The sequence below is a fragment of the Sesamum indicum genome, linkage group LG2, assembly GCF_026168435.1.
Source record: "Sesamum indicum cultivar Baizhima isolate 11 linkage group LG2, ASM2616843v1, whole genome shotgun sequence".
NCBI classification, from domain to species: domain Eukaryota; kingdom Viridiplantae; phylum Streptophyta; class Magnoliopsida; order Lamiales; family Pedaliaceae; genus Sesamum; species Sesamum indicum.
The window spans coordinates 13,540,513-13,562,498 of NC_142658.1; the positions used below are offsets into that span (position 1 = coordinate 13,540,513).

Below are 21,986 nucleotides of genomic sequence, written 5' to 3' on the forward strand. Positions count from 1 at the left end.
GACAGTTCTATAGTAATCCTAGCCGTACTGATTATAAAGTGGGGTTGATTGCTGTTTATGATTATGTAAACATAAATTTCATTTGTCTAAGTTATTTGGATCATTTGTATTTGAATTTGGGGTATATGAATGGGTTTAAGATGCACTATAAGTTAGGTGAACATGGATTTCAACTTTTATGTTCTGCAGATGATTTAGTATCTATTTGTTTGGATCATTATATTAACAGGGTGGTTGATGTGTACTTAGATATAAGGATAGATGATTTAGGGGCTGAAGTTCGGTCTTCCAGTGTTAGGCTTGAAATTAATGAGGCGGCTACATTAATGAGAATTATACAAATGAAACTGGCTCTGAATGTGTGGACTTTAGTGATGTGAATATGAGATGGGGGAGAGAAGAAGAAAATGATGATGAATTATTCAATGAAAATACAAATATGGATCCTAAGTGGACAGGAAACAATGACAGGGAGGGGGGATGTGAAGCTGATGGTGGGGCTTATTTAGATGGTGTGGTTGAGGGGACTAAAGGATCTAGTGATGAAGATTTTGACAGTGGTGAGGGTTCTAACACTAAGCAGGGGTCTAAATTTTTGTCTTCAGCAATGTTGATACATATGACCCAGAATTTGAACTTGGGATGATATTTTCTAACAAAATTGAATTTAGATTGGCTGTTCATTTCCATGCAATAAAAACTAAAAAGACACTTAAGATTTCACAAAATGATGGAAGGAGAATATATGCTAAATGTGGTGATGAAGGATGTGATCGGGGAATTCATGCTCTGAAGCATTCAAAAGAATGTAAATTTCAGATAAGAGAGTACTATCCTAAGCACAGATGTGGAGTGTCATTTAATATTAAAAATTTGAAGTCTACATGGTTGTCAGGAAAATACGAAGGTTCATTCAGATCAGACCCTAAGAGAAATGTTAAAGGCTTCAGAAATGATGTAATAAAAGATATTAAAGTCAGTGTGTTTAAATCTCAAGCTTATAGAGCTAAACATAAGGCAATTGAAAAAATGAGGGTAAGGCAGAAGAACAAAATGGGATGCTATGGGATTATGCAGATGAATTGAGAAGAAGTAATCCAAGATCTACAGTAATTTTAAAAGTAAGCAATGACATGGATGCTACTGGTGCAAAAATATTTCAAAAATTTTATGTAGGCTTTGAAACAGGGATTTAAGTCGGGATGTAGACCATTGATTGGTGTAGATGGATGCCATTTAAAGGGTCCATTTGGAGGGGTGTGCAGAGAACGGTTAAACCGGCTGAATCAGACCGAACCGAATTTTCGGTTTGGATTGAAAATTTCGGTTTGGTCATCAATTTTTTTTTAAACTTTCGATTTTTCGGTTCGGCTTTTGGTCACCGTTTTAGTGACCGAACCGAATCGAAAAATTAAAATTATAAATAATATAATAAATAAAATATATTTGTATACATTAATATTGTATGATTATTTATATTTATATATAATATATTAATATTACTTTTTTAATATATATTAATTATAGAATATATATAGAAATATAGATAGAATTGACTTGAGTTGACTGAGTGTGTAATAGACAACTGAGAACGAGAGAAGTGAGAAACAAACTAACAGAGAAAGAAAAGAAAAGAAAGAAAGAGTCTTTGGGCGATGACTGAGCGAGTGCGCGAAAGAAAGAAAAGATAGAAAGGACCAACGACGACGACGACGGGCAACCTCCTCTCTCGACCCGTACTCCTTTAGGTAGGCTTTGCTCTCTTACAAAGAAAAATAATATTAAAAAAGTTGACTTATAATTTTGCTTTGAATGTATTTGATGAAATGGCTAAGTTAAAAAATATGTGGATTCTTGCCTAAGTTGAAGGTGTTTGCCTGTTTGGTGAGGATTAACAACACATTGCTTTATAATGTTGCTAATTAGTAATTATATTGTTGGTTTCTGAAGTTGTTGTTAATTGTTGCTGTTAATGTTATTGTTAATCTTTTGTTGCTTTTAAATGTTAACGTTATTTTCCCTCTTTTGACTTTTGTTGTTGCTAATGTTATGTTTCCTCTTCAAATAGTTGTGGCCGAGTTAATCTTGCCTAAGTTGAAGCTGTTGAATTCTTGCTAGTTGGCAGTTGCTATATAGTGGCCAGTAACTATATAGTTGACATTATATAAGTTAGACAAGTAAAGTTATGAATGAATTGATATTTGATTGCCTGTGTAGAATTATAACTGATAACTAATGTTTGACGTTCTAAATTCTAATCACATTATTGCTTTTTATTTGTTATTTGTAGTGGATTCAATTTTGAAATGAAAAGGTAAACATTGGAGATGAAATGATATTGGAGGATGAACGGATTTCAGACACAACTCCATCACAAGAATCACAATCACAAAGGCTAAAGAGAAAAGAAACGTGTAAAAGATCAAGAGTCTGGGACCACTTCAATGCGTACACTAATAGCGAGGGAAAGCCTAAAGCTAAATGTAAGTATTGCGAATAAAATTATGTTGTTGGTCCATCTAAGAATGGCACTTTTATGATGAAAATCAATTGAAACCATGCAACAAGAACCCACATAATACTGTTGTTGCATCAAATCAGAGAATAACTAGTTTCTGTCAGAGTGTAACCGGGGATGCTAATGTTTCTTCTTCACATCCAAAATTTGATCAAGAAGCTCTTAGGCAAGGGTTAGCTCGCATGGTCATCATCGATGAATTGCCATTTAAATTTGTGAAAAATGAGGGATTTAGGCAATTTATATCTCTTGCACTTCCATAGTTTGTTGTCCCGTCTAGAACCACTATAGCCAGGGACTGCTATAAGTTATTCTTCGATGAAAAAAGAAATTTGATGAATTATTTAAAGTCTTCTGGACAAAGAGTTTCATTGACAACGGACATATCGACTTCTAATCAGAGATTCACTTATATGTGTTTGACTGCACATTACATTGATTCTGACTGAAAATTACATAAGGTCATTCTTAATTTCATTCCATGTCCAACTCATAGAAGTGATGATGTGGGTTTGTTGATTGAAAAATTTCTATTGGATTGGCGTATTGATAAAGTTTTTGCTATAACTGTGGACAATGTTTCAGCTGACAATACCACTGTTGCTTATCTTGAGAAGAAGGTTTGTTAATTGGGGGACTGCCATACTTGATGGACAATATTTGCATATGAGATGTGTGGCTCATATTATTAATCTTATTGTCAAGGATGGTTTGAAAGAATTGAATGACTCCATTAAGCGTGTACGAACAGTTGTTAGGTATGTTCATCAATCACCAACTAGGACAAAAATATTTAATGATTATGCTGTTGAGGAGAAGGTTCAAAGCAAAAAACATTGTGCTTAGATATACCTACAAGATGGAATTCAATTTATACGATGCTAGATACTGCTTTAATGTTTTCAAGATGTGTTTGATAGATATGAAACATATGATGCTGATTTTTGTAATGATTTCATGCCTGGTGGGCCTTATGATAAGATTGGGTTGCCTTTGAAAAATGATTAGGTTATGGTTGCGAAATTTGTGAAGGTGTTGCGATACTTTTATGACCTAATCAATCAAGTTTCTGGGTCTTTATATGTGACATATAACACTTTTTTGAATGAAATAAGTGATGTTGATGATTTGTTGAACGAGTGGCTTATGAGTAATGATAGTTATTTGTTGGACATGGCACGACAAATGAAGTTCAAATTTGATAAGTATTAGGGGAATGCTGAAAAGATGAACATGATGTTATATGTTGTTATGCTTGATCCTCGTCATAAGTATAACTATCTCCAATACATTTTTAAGAATATGTATGGGTCAGAAGTAGGAGAGAAAATGGAAAATTTGGCCAAATCTGCTCTATATGATGTATTTGAAGAATACAAAAAAATTTATTCTTCTACAACGTCACGTACTTCTTCTATCACTTCATCTAGTGAATCAGGTCAGACTCAGGATCAAGGTGATGATAGTGAACGAAGGGTTGTTAGAGATAAGAGAAAGAAATAAAAATAAATGGTGTCTAAGATTGGAGGTAGGCATATGTCAGAATTGGATAGTTACCTGAACGAGGAAATTGAGACAGATGAATCTCCAAACTTTAACATCACTGAATGGTGGAAAGTGCATACGCCAAGATTTTCCATCTTAGCAAGATTGGCACGAGATGTGTTAGCTATGCCTATATCTATAGTTGTATTAGAGTCCGCTTTCAGTACTGGAGGTTGCATAATCGATGATTTTAGAGCTTCATTGACTCCAAAGAGGCACAAGCTCTAATTTGTTGTCAAGATTGGCTACGTCGCACTCCATCCAAACCAATTTAAGAAAACTATGACGCCACTGATAAAATCGTAAAAGGTAAGTATAGTTTAATTTAATACTTATTGCAAATATTAGTTTATTGACATATATTTTTCAATTATTATTTTATTAATATGAGCAATCTTACAATTCTTGTAGATGTTGGATCAAATATTGGGGCAGAGTCAACCATCATCGGGTTATGATGTTGTGTATCTTGTAAGTCGTAAGTAGTGTTTTTTTTTCATGCACTTTTATAGTTTTACTTTTATTTGTCGTTGTGTTATAATTTTTTTTTCTTAGGTGCAAGTAGAATAGTTGATGGATGATGACTCAATGTCGATGCTCAATGGCTGAATTTTAATTTAATTCGCTATGTACTATTTTGGATATTGAATATTGACATATTGAAGTTGTATACTTGTTGACTTGTACTAATAAAATATAATTTAATCTTGGTATTTATATTTTTGGATAAAATTAAAAAATATCACAATTGAATATATATATTATCTAAAAAAAATGGTTTTTCGATTTTTAAACCGAAAAAACCGAATTTAATCAGTTTTCAACTGAATCGAACCGATCCATTTCGGTTTGTTTTTCGATTTTTAGAAAACCATGAACCGAAAATTCAATTTGGTTCGGCTCGGTTAACCGGGTTTGCACACCCCTATTAACAACAGTTGTGATAAATCCCAATAACAACTCATTTCCTATTGCATATGTAGTGGTAAACAAGTGAGAATAAAGATAATTGGGAATGGTTCTTGTTGCTGTTAAAAAGTCGATCTAAGCATAACCAGAGAGTATGAGTACACTTTCATATCAGACAAACAAAATGGATTGCTTCAGGCCTTTGATAGTGTGTTTCCAGCATGTGAAAACAAATTTTGTATTAGGCATTTGCATGGGAACATGAAGAGGGCTGGTTTTAAGGGTTTGACTTATAAAAAAGCATTGTGGAAATGTGCACTAGCCAATACAGTGCCAGATTTTGAAAAAAGAATGAAAGAAATGGAAAAAATTGACAAACATGTGATTGAATGATTTTCTGATACACATCCTTCACAGTGGAACAGGTCACACTTTGGTACTGTCTCAAACCACCTATTTCTCCCAATCCTGGAAGAACTGTTGGCAGGCCTTCAAAAGCAAGGAGATTGAAGCCTGATGAACCTGTTTGAAAGCAGAGAAAAAGGAAGCCAGGGAAGAACACTACGATTAAGATGAAGAGACAACAACGGATCATTACATGTAGCCAATGTAAAGAGACTGGATACAACAAAAAATATTGTAAGAAGAAGGATCAGCCACTTCCAACAAAGCCGATGGTGAGTATTCATTTCAACAATTTTCAGCTTCTTATTTTCAGTTTATTGTAGGTTTCAAGAGATCAATCAATCTTTCAAGGTCCACCTCTGACTCAGGATTTTGAAAATGAACTTGTAAGTGCACTAAGCTGGTTATTTGACAGAGTTTTTAAAGATTTTTCAGCTGCTGGTTATTTTTCTTGTTTTCAGATTCAAGTAGCAAATGAACCTGGTTGTTATGTCCCAACAAATGAACCTGAGGATCTTGAAGATGAACCAGTACCACTACAAGAAAACAGGGTATCAAAACGAAAATTTAGAGATGGCATTAAAATCAAAATTTTTTTTATAATAAATTATTAATAATTTTTATTTTAGAGATGGTTTTAGAGACGGATTTATAATTTCGCTAAAATATGTTATACTCCATCTCTATTTTCGTCTCTGATACTGTAAAATGATTGCTTAAAAATCGAGATGGCTAATACTTAATTTTTTTTTGTTATTTCCGTCTGCATTTCCATAGCTAATTTATTTTTGATTTTAGCTACGGAAATTTCTGTCTCTCATGGTGTAAATAGGAATTTTTTATTTATCAAACTATTAAAACACAAAAATAAGAATTTTTTATTTATGAAAATAAGTTGAAAAATTTTATATGACATGATAAAATATATATGTTTGTATAATTATAATTTATTAAAATTTTAATTTTAATTAATTAAAATAAAATTAAAAATAAAGTTTTATTAATTTTTTTATTTTAATAAAAAACACTCATCCCTCTTAATGTTTTCTCTCACTGGCGACCACCCCTCTCTTCTTCTCCCTTGACTCTACGTTTTCTCTCACCAGCTACCGCTAGGAGTGTTCATAATTCGATTAAACCGGCCGAATCGAACTAGATCGAAAATTTGGTTCGAACTAAAAATCAAACTGAAAAATTTGATTTAATATTTTTTTAAATTTAATTTTTGGATGAGTTTTTTAATTTTATTAATTATATATATTCTATATTATATAATATATAATATATTATATGTTATATATGATATTATATTATATTATATATTAATTATAATTACTAATATATTTAATATTTATTTATTTTATATAAAATAAATTACATCAGTAAATATATATACACACAACTAAAAGAACCCAATTGACTATTTGACTCCTTAAAAGAACCCAAGAGAACCTCTCTCTCCTTAACTCTCAACTTAGCCCTCTCTCTCTCTCTCTCGCAATGGGAAGAAGAAATTAAGCAGATCGTGCGCTCGCTCGCAGACGGCTGCGGCTCTATTGGCATAACTTCTCTCCAACGACATTAATAGGTGATTTTTGTTATTTGTAATTTTTTTTTACAGTTTGTGGAGAAATTTGAATGCTTTCAATGTGTTTGTTAAAATGCCTAGTTGAACACTGCTATATTCTTCTCGCCAAAATATTTATTTTTTTTGCTGAAAGATGTTGAAAATCGAAAGAGTTGGCTGATTGACATGCGAAACTTTTGTAATTTGTTAATTTGTCATTGGTTTTCTCAATTGATTTGCTTCTCCTTCCTTGTTATATGTTGTGATTGAATGGTGGTTGAGTTGAAACAAATAATATAGGGATGTTGGTGGGGATGATGAAAGCGTAGTAGAGGTTTTAGGAGTGTCTGCAGTCAGTCTGCAGCGCTTTGTATGTACCACCCATCCTCATAATTATTGGTGCCAATTTCCCTCTGTATCATTAAAATCGGCGGTGTAGGGAGTGAGGAGAGTTTTCATTCCAATGATTGAACATTGTGTGTGTATGTATGTTTGCTCGAGTGGAGCACATATTGTACTCTACTCATCAATTCAAGCTGGCTGCAGAATAAACACTATGCTCATTCATTTGGAATTGGACCCACCTCATCATGCTCTGCTTTTAATTATAATAATTATTTCTAAAAAAAGAATCAAATAGGGAGGCCATTTAATTTGTAATTCTTGAAATCCAAATGTGATGAATGAGATGAGACTGAGAATGGTGTTTTCACTATAAACGAGAGCTTACAACTCTCTCCTATGTTTATCCTTTTACTTCTAAGTACAAACTTTATTAAACTTCATTTTGTTAGAATAAAAACCTGCAATTCAGAAAAAAACTGTTTTAACATCAAACCCTTTCACCAATCACACTCTCTATAACTTCTTGCTCTTCCAATTCTCAACTACTGTATATAAATAGATATTCTGCACAAGAAATTTGTAATTCCCAACCACCATTCATGGCTTGTGTGGAATTAATCAATTGAAATATGCCTTAGCTATGCGCTTAGTCCTGCATGTGTTGTGGTGATGAGAAATATTTGGTTTTCCATGCTAGTTGTATTGATATATTCAAGAAATGCGATGCTTATTTTCGTACTTTATTAGTATTTCTTAGGTTGTTTTCAACTGATACCCCTTTCAAGATCAACATATTGCTCCTCCTTCCTTGTTAACATCAGGATGATACTGCAATTATGTTATTTGATATGATAGCTCTGCTCTAGTCTCAAGAGTTATATATAGTCAGAACAAGAATTTAGTATGAATCATACATAATTACACTACGTGATGAAAGTTATCCGAATTTACAAAGTTGGTAATAGGACACCAATATTGAATAATTACATATACATATTGCCCCTCCAAGAATCTTGTAACTATCTGGCATGGATCTATGTTCAATTGAGAAGTTTTGAAATTTGTTTTGCATTTTCTTAAAGTAACTTGAGTTACCATTACATCAAATTTGATTAAATGTTAATTTCTCTTTTCTTATATCAGAAGATCAAAAATCTTGGTTTTCAAAATAATGGTTAATTCATTTAGCCTCCTTTCTCTGTCAAGTATATTTAAAATCGCTAAAAATTGCAGAATAATGAATATTGACCGTAGTTGGATTTGAAGGTGTATGGATGATAATGGGTTTCTTTTAGATGAATTCATAACAAGAGTTGATCAGGAGTTCTTGAACTTTGCCTTTGATAACCCACGATTTCAGAATAATGGACAAATCAAATGACCATCCTCTAAACGCGGCAACACGAGATTTTTGAATTAGAGTGATGCTCATTTACACATAGTAAAAAATGGATTTACTCGAGGTTATAACATCTGGTATGCACATGGTGAATCCTTGAACAGAATAGATGATGTGGGGGGTTCTTTTACACGACCAAAAAACATCTAGGTAAACTTGGTCTCGGTTACGAAAAAATTGATTGTTGTGTAAACAATTGCGTATTGTATTATATAAAGAACAAGGATCTTCAAGAATACCCTATATGTTATCATCCTCGATATAAGCCTATGATACCTTTCAAGGTGTTGCGTTATTTGCCTTTGATACCTAGGCTCAAAAGGCTATATGCATCTATCTACACATGTGAGCACATGACTTGGCATGCAAATGATCATTGTAGCCAGGAAAGCATGGCACATCCATCTCATGGAGAGGCATGGAAACATTTCGATCGCACTCATCCATCATTTGCCTCAGATGCACGTAATGTGCGGCTTGGGTTATGCACAGATGGTTTTAATCCATTTGGGAATTCTAATACTCCTTACAGTTGTTGGCCTATTATCATTGCTGTATATAATTTTTCTTCATACATGTGCATGCAAAAGCCTTTCTTGTTCCTGAATATGGTTATACCGGGCCCAAAAAGTCCAGGAAAAAATCTTGATATATTTTTATGACCATTAATAGACGAGCTGAAAATATTGTGGACAATTGGGGTGCAAGCTTAGACATGTGCAAAAAATAAATTTTCAACATGAGAGCTGCTCTTTTATGGACGATCAGTGATTTTCCTGCAAATGCGATGGTATCTGGATAGAGCACTCATGGGTTGTTGGCATGTCCTTATTGTATGAAAATGACAAAATCTTTCAAACTTCGTTATGGAAGGAAGGCATGTTGGTTTGATTGTCATCGTCAATTTTTGCCTCCTGACAATCCCTATAAAAGACAAGCCTACAAGTTTCGAAAAGGAAAATGTGAAAACGATTCTCTACATATATGCTTAACTGGAAAGACATGCGACAAAGGGTGGATTAGCTTCCAGACACCATCTTTGAAAAACCACCAGGTGGTACACACCCAATTGATGGATTTGGCAGGACACATAATTGGGTTAAAAGGAGCATATTTGGGAGTTACCATATTGGCACACAAATCTTGTCTGACATAATCTGGATATCATGCATATCCAAAAAAACGTTTTTGACAATATCTTTAATACCATTATGGATGTTAAAGATAAAACAAAAGATAATGTCAGATCTCGAAAAGATTTGGAGTTGTATTATAGTCGTACTGAGATGCATTTGTTTGAAGGTGCAAATAGAAAAATCTACAAACCCAAGGCACCATATACTTTAAGTAAAGCACAGAAGAAAGAATTGTGCTCTTGGGTAAAATCATTAAAGTTACCTAATGGGTATTTCTCAAACATTGCTCGTTGTGTGAATGAAGTAGAATGCAAATTTTATGGAATGAAGAGTCATGACTGTCATGTGTTCATGTAAAAATTACTCCCAATTGCATTTAGAGATCTACTACCAAAACCTATTTGGGAAGCACTGATTGAACTCAGCAGTTTCTTTAAGGATCTATGTGCAACTATATTGCGTGTGGAGTACATACAAAAACTTGAGAAGAACATTGTTGAGATATTGTGTAAGCTTGAGAAAATATTCCCCTCAAGATTCTTTGATTCTATGAAACATCTATCAGTTCAACTTGCGTATGAAGCTAAGGTTGGTGGCCCTTTATAGTATCGATGGATGTATCCATTTGAGAGGTAATTTTTTGAAGTTTAATTATCTTATATAACTAGAAAGTATAAGTTATCTTGTATAAATTAAAAGTTTAACAAATTTTAGGTTTCTATACCATTTGAAGAAAAAGGTTGGAAATCGAGCTCGAGTTGAAGCATCAATTGTTGAGGCGTATATGATTGAAGAAGTCTCAACATTTTGCTCTTCATATTTTGAACAACATGTAAAATCCAGATTAAATCAGGTTCCACGAAATGATGATGGAGGAATGGTAGATTCTTGTGAAAGTCTATTTTCTACACATCCTGGACGATCACTTGGTTTTAGAATTGCAGTTAGTTATCTCGATGACGATGAGATGAAGGTTGCACATAGATATATCTTCATGAATTATGAGAAGATAGATTCACTCCTGTAGTGAGTGATCTAACTCGTGCATTATGTCCTCACAAATGTTTCGATTGACTTGTGTCTATAATTAACATATGATCATCACAACTTCTGTAGGAAATTTGATGAAGAAAATAGAAAACAATTTCCAAGTATAACTGACATGGAACTTGAAACATTGCAGGACACATATTTTGCTCGGTGGCTACTTGCTCATGTAAGTAATAGATTACTTTCTAACAATATATATATTAGCAAATTCAAAATTATGATATCTTATAAATTATTTTTTTCATAGATTCGAGATACCCATAACGAAGTTGACGACCTCATAAGAAAGTTGGCTCATGGCCCCAGTCGACGTGTTTCTTGCTATTAAGGGTACTTTGTGAATGGATTCAAATTCGACACTTTGGAGTACGAGCATTCTAAAGCAACATCAAATTATGGTATGTGTTTTGGGGAGTACCTACAATGAATATGAAGTGGATTATTATGAAATTCTGGAAGAAGTTATAGAATTGGAGTATTACGGGATAAGACGCGGGGTTGTCTTGTTTAAGTGTCATTGGTATGACACTTTTGATAAAGGCCTTAAGTGGCACACATCGGGTCTTATAAAAATTAATCATAAATTGAAATTTAAATTAAATGACCCTTTTATATTGGCTTCCCGAGCACAACAGTCCACTTCACAAACTTTTCGAGCACCAAAAGAGAGAGTCGTGATTGGTGGGCTGTATGTAAAGTAAAACCTACAGGTAAATTTGACGTCCCATTAGCTAAAGCACAAGACGAAAATATTGAGCAAAGAGTCGATATTGCTTTTCAAGAGAATGAGGCATCTGATCCACACCAAATTTTGATTGAAACTGATCGAGATGAGATCAATATTGTTTCGGATGGTGTGGTAAAAGAAATAGATGCAAATGAATTTGAGGGACTTCAACATAGTGTAGATTTCAATGAAGTCATAATAGAGGATAAAGATCGTTGGGAAGAAGAAGAATTCAAACCAGAAGATGATGAGCAAGAAGAAGAATATGATTCAAAAGATAGTGATGAGGATATGGACACTGTTCGTGTAATTTTATTTATTTAATTATTTCATTCTATCACTTTATATGCATTTTGTATCAGCATTGTTCATCATAGTTATCTCAATCTTAGAACTTAATAGTTTTTTGTTTCTCTTTGACACAGGATGGTGACTAGAGGACGAGCCGACGGATGTGGGCGAGGGCGGGGTACAAGTTTGCAACTTCGAGATGAGAACGAGTAGTTAGTGGGAGATCACTTATCACAACCTAAAGATAATCCAAGTTCTAATCCTAGTGAAGAGGTGTGTGGACAAAGTATCACATCTCGTATTCTTCCAAGAGGTTTGAACATTGAAACGCAAGTAAGATAATTTTTCACTTTTGTTTTTTTATATTATTTATCATGCATTAGACAATTTCTATTATTGTTTTTTTTTTTTTTTGTTATAGGTTGGTGAAACAATACCTTCAAGATCTGAAAATGAACAAAATACAGGACAAAGTGAAGGTATTATATCACATGGACGTCGATAGGAACCCAATAATGGAGCTCAGATCCCAGATCATCCAAGTAAAAGGACAAAAGTGACAGTGGTGAACAATCGATAATTTCAAAGCTTCTAAAATTGAGCTTAATATATTCATAAATAATGTTAGCTCGATTTCTTAATTTTATATATTTTTTAAACTTATTCTGTCAAAATAAATTTATTGAAAGTGGTGTTACATGGAACCTCACAAATAGATTCATATACAAGTCAAAATTTACCTCGTGGGATTTTGAAAAACTTTAGTTTTTCATTTTTGACAAGGACACTTAATTTTCTCACCATCCATATATGCTTGTTGAGACTTGGTCCATTCTATAAATGTAGTAACATCATCCTCAAACTCCTGAGTAAGACTTGACCTCCTCCGCAGGTTCTTTTCATACATTCATCTCCTCAACTGTCTTAACATGATGAGTTCTATACATACGCACACATATATATATATTATAACATCAAATTTAATTGATAAAAGTATAAAAAATATAATCAAGTGACAAATAAAGGATTAAAGTTGTTACCTGACCAAAATAATTTTAAATACCAACAAAAATTCTAGACAGATTGACGAACGAGAGTATAAAAATATTAGTGGCATAGTGAGAGATCAAGAATATTCGAGAGAGATTGGAAAAATAAAGAGAATATAAGAAGAATGGACGAAAATAGTGAGATTAAATGGAAAGAGATGAACATATATATAGAAAATTTTGGAACGGTTTTTGGAACGCAAAAAATAACTGTTAAAAAGCAGTCATTGATTTACAATCTGTACAGCATTTGGAATGGCCTTAGGACCCCAAATTAGAATGGTTTTTTATCCGTTGAAATATAGTTCTCTATTTGTATTGCCTTAGTAATACATTTCTAATATTATACAAAAACAGTTCCAAATTGGAACTAATTTAGTCGCGATCGTTATAACACAACAGTTTTTAAATAGAAATCCTATGTAGGAATGGATTTTGTAATACTAGTCCACATAAGTACTAAAACTGTTCCAAATTGCACCTCATTTTGGAATACATTACTAACTGTGATTTTTTTTTACATTCACTGTATCACATATGGGAACGACCATCTCAAAACTGTCAGTAATTTTAATAAAGTGTTTCAAATATACTTTCAATATTTTACCATTCCAAAGTTGGACCGGTATTTGGAAAGAAAATTGTAATCGTCTTTTGTGGAACACCTAGAGTAACGGTTTTGCGTGCCAAAAAAATAACACATAAAAAAAATTATGATGTCATCGAGCACCTACCATTCCTATTGAGTGTCAATACCTGTTCCTATATGGCACGGCCTTTGGAACAATGGGGGGATCCATGCCAAATTCCATTTGTTTTTTAAAGTGATACATTTTGAGTATAGACTACTAGTATTTATATAATTGCTCCACTTAAAATGAATGGATTTTTAAAGAACAAGTGTTTGTTAAAATTCGGGGGCGATTTCTTTTAATGAGGGAGAGTGTGACACCATTACTTATTATATTAAATATTATGTACTATCTTTTAACAAATTAATCATTATCACCTATGTGATTTATTCTTCTTCACATAATTCTTGTTTAATTATTCAAAAAAAAGTTTATTTAATTTTATTTGGGATAAAGAAAAAGTTATAGGAAACTTGGCTACGTAGTTTGTACGAATTAGAAAGTCACAAATTGTCTAGAAATAAATTATACAATATAATTCAAAATGTCTAGAAATAAATTACACAATATAACTGATTGTTTTAATAAAAGAATGGTACATAATGAAGATCATGGACGATTGGCATTGCCAACTTTGAATGTAGAGCGAATAGGAAGCAGCAATTAGGGAGTTTCTGCTGGCTTAGACCAAATCATGTAAATTTTAAGGATAGATTAAAGGTTAATTTATCCCAAATCCCATCTAAAAATGTAAAATTACAGTTTTCCTCAATGAAATTTTGAAATTATACTTATACCCCCTTCAAAAATTCAATATTTACACTTGATCCTCTTTTATTAGAATTTGAACAAAAAATATTGATGTCGGCCAAACAAATTACATAAATTTCTAATTTTACCCATCATTTTAATATTTTTATATAATAATTTTATACTTATTAAGGAAAAAGTATAACGATGTTAATCTCATTCCATATATATTATATTACATTTATCCCTTTATAAATACAAAAATATACACAAATGTTTAATGAGGGATAAAATTAAAAATTTATGTATTTTCTTTGCTTTCATCAGCATTTTTCATCTAAATCCAAATGGAAAATTGTAATTTTAGTCCTGTGAATCAAGGGGTTGTATTTTTAGTCCTGTACGAATTAAATGCAATTTAGTCCTATAACTCTATAATTTTGGTAATTTTAGTCATTTTCCGGCCGACGTGGTCATGGAAATTTACTTATAATTTTAGTCTTACAAATAAAATTCATATAGGACCAAAAATGCCAACTCCCATAAGCTATAGGACAAAAAAGGTCAATACCCAATAAGTTACAAGACTAAAAATGCAATTTAATTGAGATATGTCACATATAATTTTTCGATCAAATTGGCCGAAAATGATGAAAATTGTCAAATGTTTAAAGTTATAGGAATAAATTGAGAAAATTAATTTGTGCAGCATAAAAAATGACAACCCCATAAATTATAGGACTAAAATTGCATTTTTGTCAATTCCTAATATAAGAGAATCAGGTGTAAACTGAAGGTTTTTTTTTAATGGCCCCCAGCAAGTTGAATTGTGGACTATCCAAATATATTGTGTTCAAGTCACCCAACCTGATATATATATATGCCCATTATCAATACCATTCATCATGAATCAGTTTAGGTCTGCCTTAATCCTGAGAGACAGCTCCAAAATGCAATGGTTTTCCATGAAGTTCTGACAAAATGCTCAGTTACGGCGGTTGTGCCTTTCTTAGCATTCAACAACTGCTGGGAATCCTGTTGAATACCTCACCGTACAATACCTACATGTATATTCCTGCACACTATTTACAAGATATCATTAATTATTAACTGGTTGTGTGCATATCTGTTCCAAAGTACCAATATTCTCATTGTTGCGTGCTGATCACATAATCACATTGTTTAGGGTAAATATATACTGCATAATTGTGTTTGCCTCTCTTGATTAAATTTTAGGGATAATTATGTTTACACTCCTAATATATGGTCTGTTTACACAAACCATCCTTATCTTTTGCATTATTATATAAACTACCCCTGACAGCAAAAGAATAGGGGTGGTTTATGTAATGATGCTAAAGTTTTTAGAGGTGTGTGTGTAATTTTTAAAAAAAGTAAGGGGTGGTCCTTGTAATTGATTTAGGGACTAAAACTACCAAAATTATAAAGTTACAGGAGTAAATTGTGAATATCAATTCGTACAAAACTAAAAATGTCAACCCCTTAAATTACAGGACTAAAATTAAAATCTTTCTGCCATCATAATTAAGTCGGTTATTCAAGCAATTTCCAGTACTTATGCTATGAGTGTGTTCCACCTTAATTCTCTTCCGATTTGTTTTGGAGCAAATTAGGTGTAGAATCAGCAGTTTTGATAGAAAACAGAATTAATGTAGCATAGAATATGGAGAATTCCTTGGATTGTTGACCAATGTGCAGATGGTATATATGCCATCTTGCTTGTTGTATTCTTTTATTCATATATGAAAATTACATTTCATTAATTAAAAAAAAAAAGAAATAAAATACACTTGCAGTCTTAATCTTATGCTAGTTGTTCTTGAAGGAAACATCCTCCATCCTTCACTACTAATTTTGCTTCATTCCAATGTGGACTCACAAAACTCTATGCCCTTCTCTTCTTAAACCCTGCAACACAGATACATAGTTAAAAAGAAACTAATTGTTTCCCGTAAAAAAGAAAAACTAAAAATCTAATTGTTAAAAAATTAACAAATTTTTTTAAAAAATTAATTGTAATTGAAAAGTTCAATCACGTTATCATTCTTTTTGTTTATGTAGAATAGCACTTTTCTTTCCATAAGTTAGAAACTTTATGCTTTTGGTTGCATTGGTCGTAAATTCTCACTTTTAGTCCCGTAACTTTAAAAAGAAAAAAAAAACCACTTTAGTCCCACGGTACTTTTTGGTTAGAATTTTTTGTGGCATGGGCCATTAAGTGTTGAATTTGAAAAATTAATGATCATGTGGTCTTTTTCATTCAATGGATAATAGAAATGTCCTGTAAGATGAAAAAATATTATTTTTTTTGAAAATTATGAGACCAAAAGTATAATACCATAAGTAGTAGGTCGAAAAGTTGTAAAAACCCTAAATCATGAGATAAAAAATGCTATTTTTTATGTAGTTGTGTATGTGAATGAACGAATATCGTGTATGTGCAGGCACCTCATTTTGAAACTCAAGTTGATTGCATGTGATATCAATACGAAAAAAAACTCAAATCGTATGTGCAATACAAAGTTTGGCTTACTGGCGGTAGTCGATTTTGATTATCCCTGCTACAGGGTTAGCAATTGTGGCGAAAGCTTCTTTGGAGAGATCTAGGGTTCCGCCACATCCAGGGCAGTGGTCGACTATCTTCACCACGACGCTCCGGCCGGTGCACGGATGTGGAACAGGATTAGTTGGTCCTGTGCATGTGACATTGAATACTTTGCCACAAATAGCACCATTTGCCCATAGAGGATCACTGGCTGCAGCTATCATAACGCCCTGACCCTTGCTCCCATAACATGCTGAAGCTGTAAAGATGAGAATAATGTGTTATACCTCCAACATTATCAAAAAGCAAGAAATTGAAGAAGGTGATCATGATTTTCAGTTCAAGAATATTACAAATTTCTAAAACAAGAATCCGATTTGTTCTAAATGGAAGTAGATTAATTTGCATTTTTCGTCCTCTAATTAATCATGTTCGACAAATTAGTTGTTTATATTGTTACAATTATAAAATAATCTTGTATATTTTTCAATTTCCGGGAATTTAGGACACATTTGTCTAAAACATGTAAAATCAGCAGCCGGTCTTCCACGGGCACATGAAACTCTTCGGCTGATTTTAAATTTTTCGGCCAAATGCGTCCTAAGTTCGCAAAATTAAGTTGGACTATTTTATAACTCTATCAATATAAAGGACTAAACTGTCAAAACAAACATAAGTACAGGACGAAAACTGCAAGTCGAACTGCATATATTATATATTATATGATTGATTAATTTGATTAAATGAAAAACGGGTGAAAATTTTTGCAGTCATAAAACATAATAAAATCAGTGAAGGAGATCTACTTACGGACATAGCTTGTATAGAATGTGGCTGTTCCAGGTGTTGCCAAAGCCACTGACAGCAAACTTGCCACAACGGCAAAAGTAATTTTGAGGCTCATTTGCAATGCCATTTCCTTGTAATTTTTCACAATTTACCTACGTTAAAAACACCAATTTATAGTTGAAATTCGTGGGACGAGACCTCCATGATACAAAAGTTTTTGGTAATAAAGTTCATGCGATTATGCCAATTATTATGGCTGGAATGAAGATTACCTATGTAATTAGGCATCATTGCATCATATTACTTGCCAAATGATGTCCTTGTCTGAAGATTTGGACAAGTTACATTATGGATTACAAAGTGATTAGTTAGTAAAGTATAATTAATTAGTTATTTCTGTGTTTGGATCTAATTATTGAACATAACTCAAATTTGAAGTCAGTTGTTGAAATTTTTAATTTTTGACCATGATAAAAGGTACGCCAATGATGCTTTTGCATTTTTTGGATATTTGAGGATGTAATAAAATCTATATACACTTACTGTCTCATTGACATGTTTCCATGTAGATTGTTTTATTTTTGGATGTAAGATCTCAATCTTATTTGGAAATCTATTAATTTTGACCTAATCAATTTCTAATATAGGTTCTGATAATCACAATTTAAATATTGTGGATGATGTGAAATTTTTGTTACGTGCCTAGCGTGAAGAATGTAAGTGAGAGTAAATTAATTTGTTATAGTAATTAACAACATATTTAGTAAGAATTATTTTAAATTATTATGATTTTAAAATTGATATTAGAAACGAGATATTTCTTGCTATAACTAGTGTCACGAAACTTTGTAATTAATTAGACTTGGCAAAAAGTTTTGTATGTTTCCCGCCAAAGTTTCTCACAAATATTTTCGTTAGTAAAATTTCTAGCAAAATCAACAATCAAAAAATTCGATGCTAAAATTAGCGACGAGCTAATAATCAAATAAATATTTTTTTTTACCAAATTGCAATAGAGACGAATTCCAGTATTTTGTTATGAATTTATGTTGTTGCTAATGACATTATTTTTGGTAATTGAAATATCATCAGAATGGTGAAAAAATCATCAATTACATACTATTATCATAAAATTGAATAGTTCTATAAAGCAATTAACATTTCAAACTAAGTAAATCTGATATGATTTAAATTTATTAACAGTCTCTAAAATGATTTTGCCATAAAAGAAATAGATCCGTATAAACAATTAGTAATTATGTATAAAACTATAGAAGCAAATTAAGTGATTTAGATATAATTGTCACTTAATATATCATTAATGACAATCTTAAATTATGAGGGGGAAAATATCAGACACAACGTGTTTTTTTTTTAATATTACATCAATTCGATCGGATTAATACATCAATATATTTGTTTATAGTAATTCTTGATTCAACTAATACATTGATATATGACTGTAAAATAAATTATAGTAACTCTCGATTCAACTAATATATCAATATATGAATGTGAACAAATTACAGTAACTCCTGATTTAACTAATTCATTAATATATGACTGTAAACAAATTACAATTACTCTCGATTCGACTAATATATCAACATATGATTATAAATAAATTACAATAACTCACATAAAGCGAGACAAATGCTCACATGTCTGGTGGAACTCGTACCCATAACCTTAAATTTATTCATAGAACCTCGTTTGGCTAAGATATCATTGATCAAAGCTTATTAACCTGAAAAAAGCCCTTGCAAATTGTTTTCTACACATGGATTTCCACACACTATTTATTCAACAAGTACTTGTTTTCAGGATACAGTCTTCCATGTTGAGAGTGCTGTATAAGAGCTCATTCTTGGAATTGTTCTTTTATTTTTTTGGAATAAGATTCATTATTACATCTTATAGCATATTTAAAATTAAAATATAAATTCAATACATTAATATTTTAAAATAAAAACATATTCAAATTAAATAAAGATATAAGATGTACCTTATTACGAGAAGTAGATAAAACACCTGTATCGGTCAGACTAGAACTCACAGCCTTGTGGTTGTGAGATTTTCGGAAGCTGAAGAGTTTCATTTTACCATTGTTGTTCCTTCAAGCCTTGCAAAATTACGAGGGAATTTCTAAATTGTTTAATTTTATAATTGGAGAATGAAAAAAGTATATTTTTATTTTTTTATTTTTTTTATTATTATTGTTTTAAATAGTTTAAAATAAGATTACATTTCTCAAAATTATTTTTCTAAATTAATTATTTCAATTAAAGGGATTGTGTGCTATATACTAATATCCTTTAATTATTGCATGTTCGTAGGCGTAAAAATAAACTATAAGCTCAAAGGGTTTGTTGTGGATTTTCATTTTAATTGATAGAGCAGGGAACCAAGTAGCTCATAGCCTTGCTTGTTCTGCTGGAACCTTCACAGTGGACTCTGGAAACATTTCTGCATATATTGCTCAGTTGTTGGTATCTGATCTAAAGACTTAGTAATACTACACTTTTTTCTTCTCAAAAAAAAAAAAAATAAAATAATTATAAGCTCGAGTTAATGTATTTGAGTCCCATCAAATTTATGGGTATTTGTTTCACATAATGTGAATAATTTATTATAATAACTATTTATATCTTTTAATATGAATTTATTATATAGTAGTTTAATGAGTCTATCGTGATGCAAGTTTATTGACCGAATTATTGTATTTATCATTTCATTTACTTTCAAAATGCGCCAGTTATAAGAGCATAGGGCCCGACACTGTTGAGTATGTGGTTGTGATATTACTCCTCCCCATCTACATGGTATTATAATTAGCATGGCCCGTAGATGGTGATATAAAATCTTGAAGGTCCAAATTGTCCTCATCAATATATTTATTCACCTGAAAATATTCTTATATTTCACCAAACAATCTTGTCAGGTGCATTGTGTCAAAACAGCTACTTTTTTGGCTTTTTACTACTCTTCTTCTTGACTGCAGTGATACTACTCATCCTCAATGGGCAAAAGTTTTTCCTATACTTCACTTTGATATCTACAAGTTTCTACACATATAGGTGAGGTTACCGTGTTTCTTTCTAGCCAGATATGTTCTATGAGTTTCATACTGTCTGTTGTTTGATTATTATTTTATCTCTCATCATTAAGTTTCTTCATACCATACATGATATGTTCATATTTTTTTTCTTTTGTGAAGTCGTAGGACAAGATCCGTAAGCATATGGTGCTATTGCCAAATTGTGGGTTCCCAACTAGTAGAAAACATCTTTGATTAGGGAGATTTATTGTATCTGTGACAAGGGATAAGGCAAGAATGTATTTCTTAAATATCTTGAATTTATAATTTTTTTTTAAAATTATGTTTATTTTATGTTTTCTTAATGTTGGCTTGAACAATGCACTGGTCAAAGTTTCATGTCTGAAATGTGATTATGTATTCTATTAGTATATATTTTGTATTATGGCCTTTTTATATAGGGACTCTCCTGTACATGCAAACTGACTTGGTTGGGTTATTATTGATAAAAAAAAGTATTTTCCGTCTCTAAAGGTAAAGTTTTTGTTTGTTAATTCTGTCTCTGATTCTGTCTCTAAAACGCACAAAATGTTCCGTCTCTAATCCGTCTATAAAACCTAACAATCTCTAATCCGTCTCTGATTCCATCTCTAAACTCCCAAAATTTTTCTTCTCTAATCTGTTTTTAATTTTTTTGGTTTTTTTGGCAAATTTTTTAATTTCTATACCCATATCCTAGTCATCATACCATCAAATACATTCAATCAATATCAAGATCTGAATTTTTCAAACCAAGAACAATAAATATTAACAAAACAGATACTCATAATACAACCAACAATAATATAATTAATGTCATTGTATCATCAAAATACTACCAAATAATATCAATGTCTACACTCTCAAATCAACAAACGTAAGTCAAAATACAACTCAAATCAACGTAAACTAAGTTGTAAACAACCAATAGAAAAAATAAACTAATGATCTTTCCTGGAATGTTGTGGCTCCTGCTGTCCAGACCCACCAGCAAATTGATGGTTTGTGTATCTCACATCTTGAAGTAATTTTTGAACTAATTCTTGTAGGTCTGCCTCCCTCTTCCGAGCCTCTTCCTCCCTCTTTCGAGCTTCTTTAAGAGCAATTTTAAGCAATTTTCTATTTTCTTCTTCTCTTCTTGAAAATTCTTCTTCCATCTTTGTAGCATTAGAGCGCATGTCTTGCACAACTTCTGTTAACTCATTAAACTTCTCGTCAGATACTTTAAGTGT

General features: G+C 32.0%; 1 protein-coding gene, 1 long non-coding RNA gene and 2 pseudogenes across 3 annotated transcripts; 3 read left to right on the top strand and 1 right to left on the bottom strand.

The window, feature by feature from the left end:
• Positions 1–439: 439 nt before the first annotated feature.
• Positions 440–4,338, top strand: LOC148789195 (uncharacterized; annotated as a pseudogene).
• A 2,475-nt stretch (positions 4,339–6,813) lies between these two features.
• Positions 6,814–12,679, top strand: LOC105155644 (uncharacterized). Its single transcript, XR_847326.3, has 3 exons — positions 6,814–6,965; positions 12,027–12,225; positions 12,314–12,679. It is a non-coding gene; the product is annotated as an uncharacterized LOC105155644 (long non-coding RNA).
• Positions 6,977–11,925, top strand: LOC148789196 (uncharacterized; annotated as a pseudogene). Its single transcript, XR_016064002.1, has 5 exons — positions 6,977–10,456; positions 10,539–10,850; positions 10,941–11,040; positions 11,122–11,272; positions 11,585–11,925. The product of XR_016064002.1 is annotated as an uncharacterized LOC148789196 (transcript).
• Positions 12,680–16,032: 3,353 nt separating the features above from the next.
• Positions 16,033–17,806, bottom strand: LOC105155875 (Barwin-related endoglucanase). The gene is made up of 3 exons (XM_011071859.2): positions 17,700–17,806; positions 16,878–17,148; positions 16,033–16,252 (listed from the first exon to the last, which is right to left on the bottom strand). The coding sequence occupies exons 1-3, from the start codon at positions 17,803–17,805 to the stop codon at positions 16,246–16,248; spliced, it is 384 nt and encodes a 127-aa protein (XP_011070161.2). The 5' UTR covers position 17,806; the 3' UTR covers positions 16,033–16,245.
• Between the last annotated feature and the right edge of the window lie 4,180 nt (positions 17,807–21,986).

Bases quoted from the DNA above. Each gene is read 5' to 3' on its own strand.
- LOC105155875 (XM_011071859.2), bottom strand. From the start codon at position 17,805: ATGGCATTGCAAATGAGCCTCAAAATTACTTTTGCCGTTGTGGCAAGT. The intron at 17,149-17,699 runs GTAAGTAGATCT...TCATCTTTACAG, and splicing joins ATTCTATACAAGCTATGTCC to CTTCAGCATGTTATGGGAGC.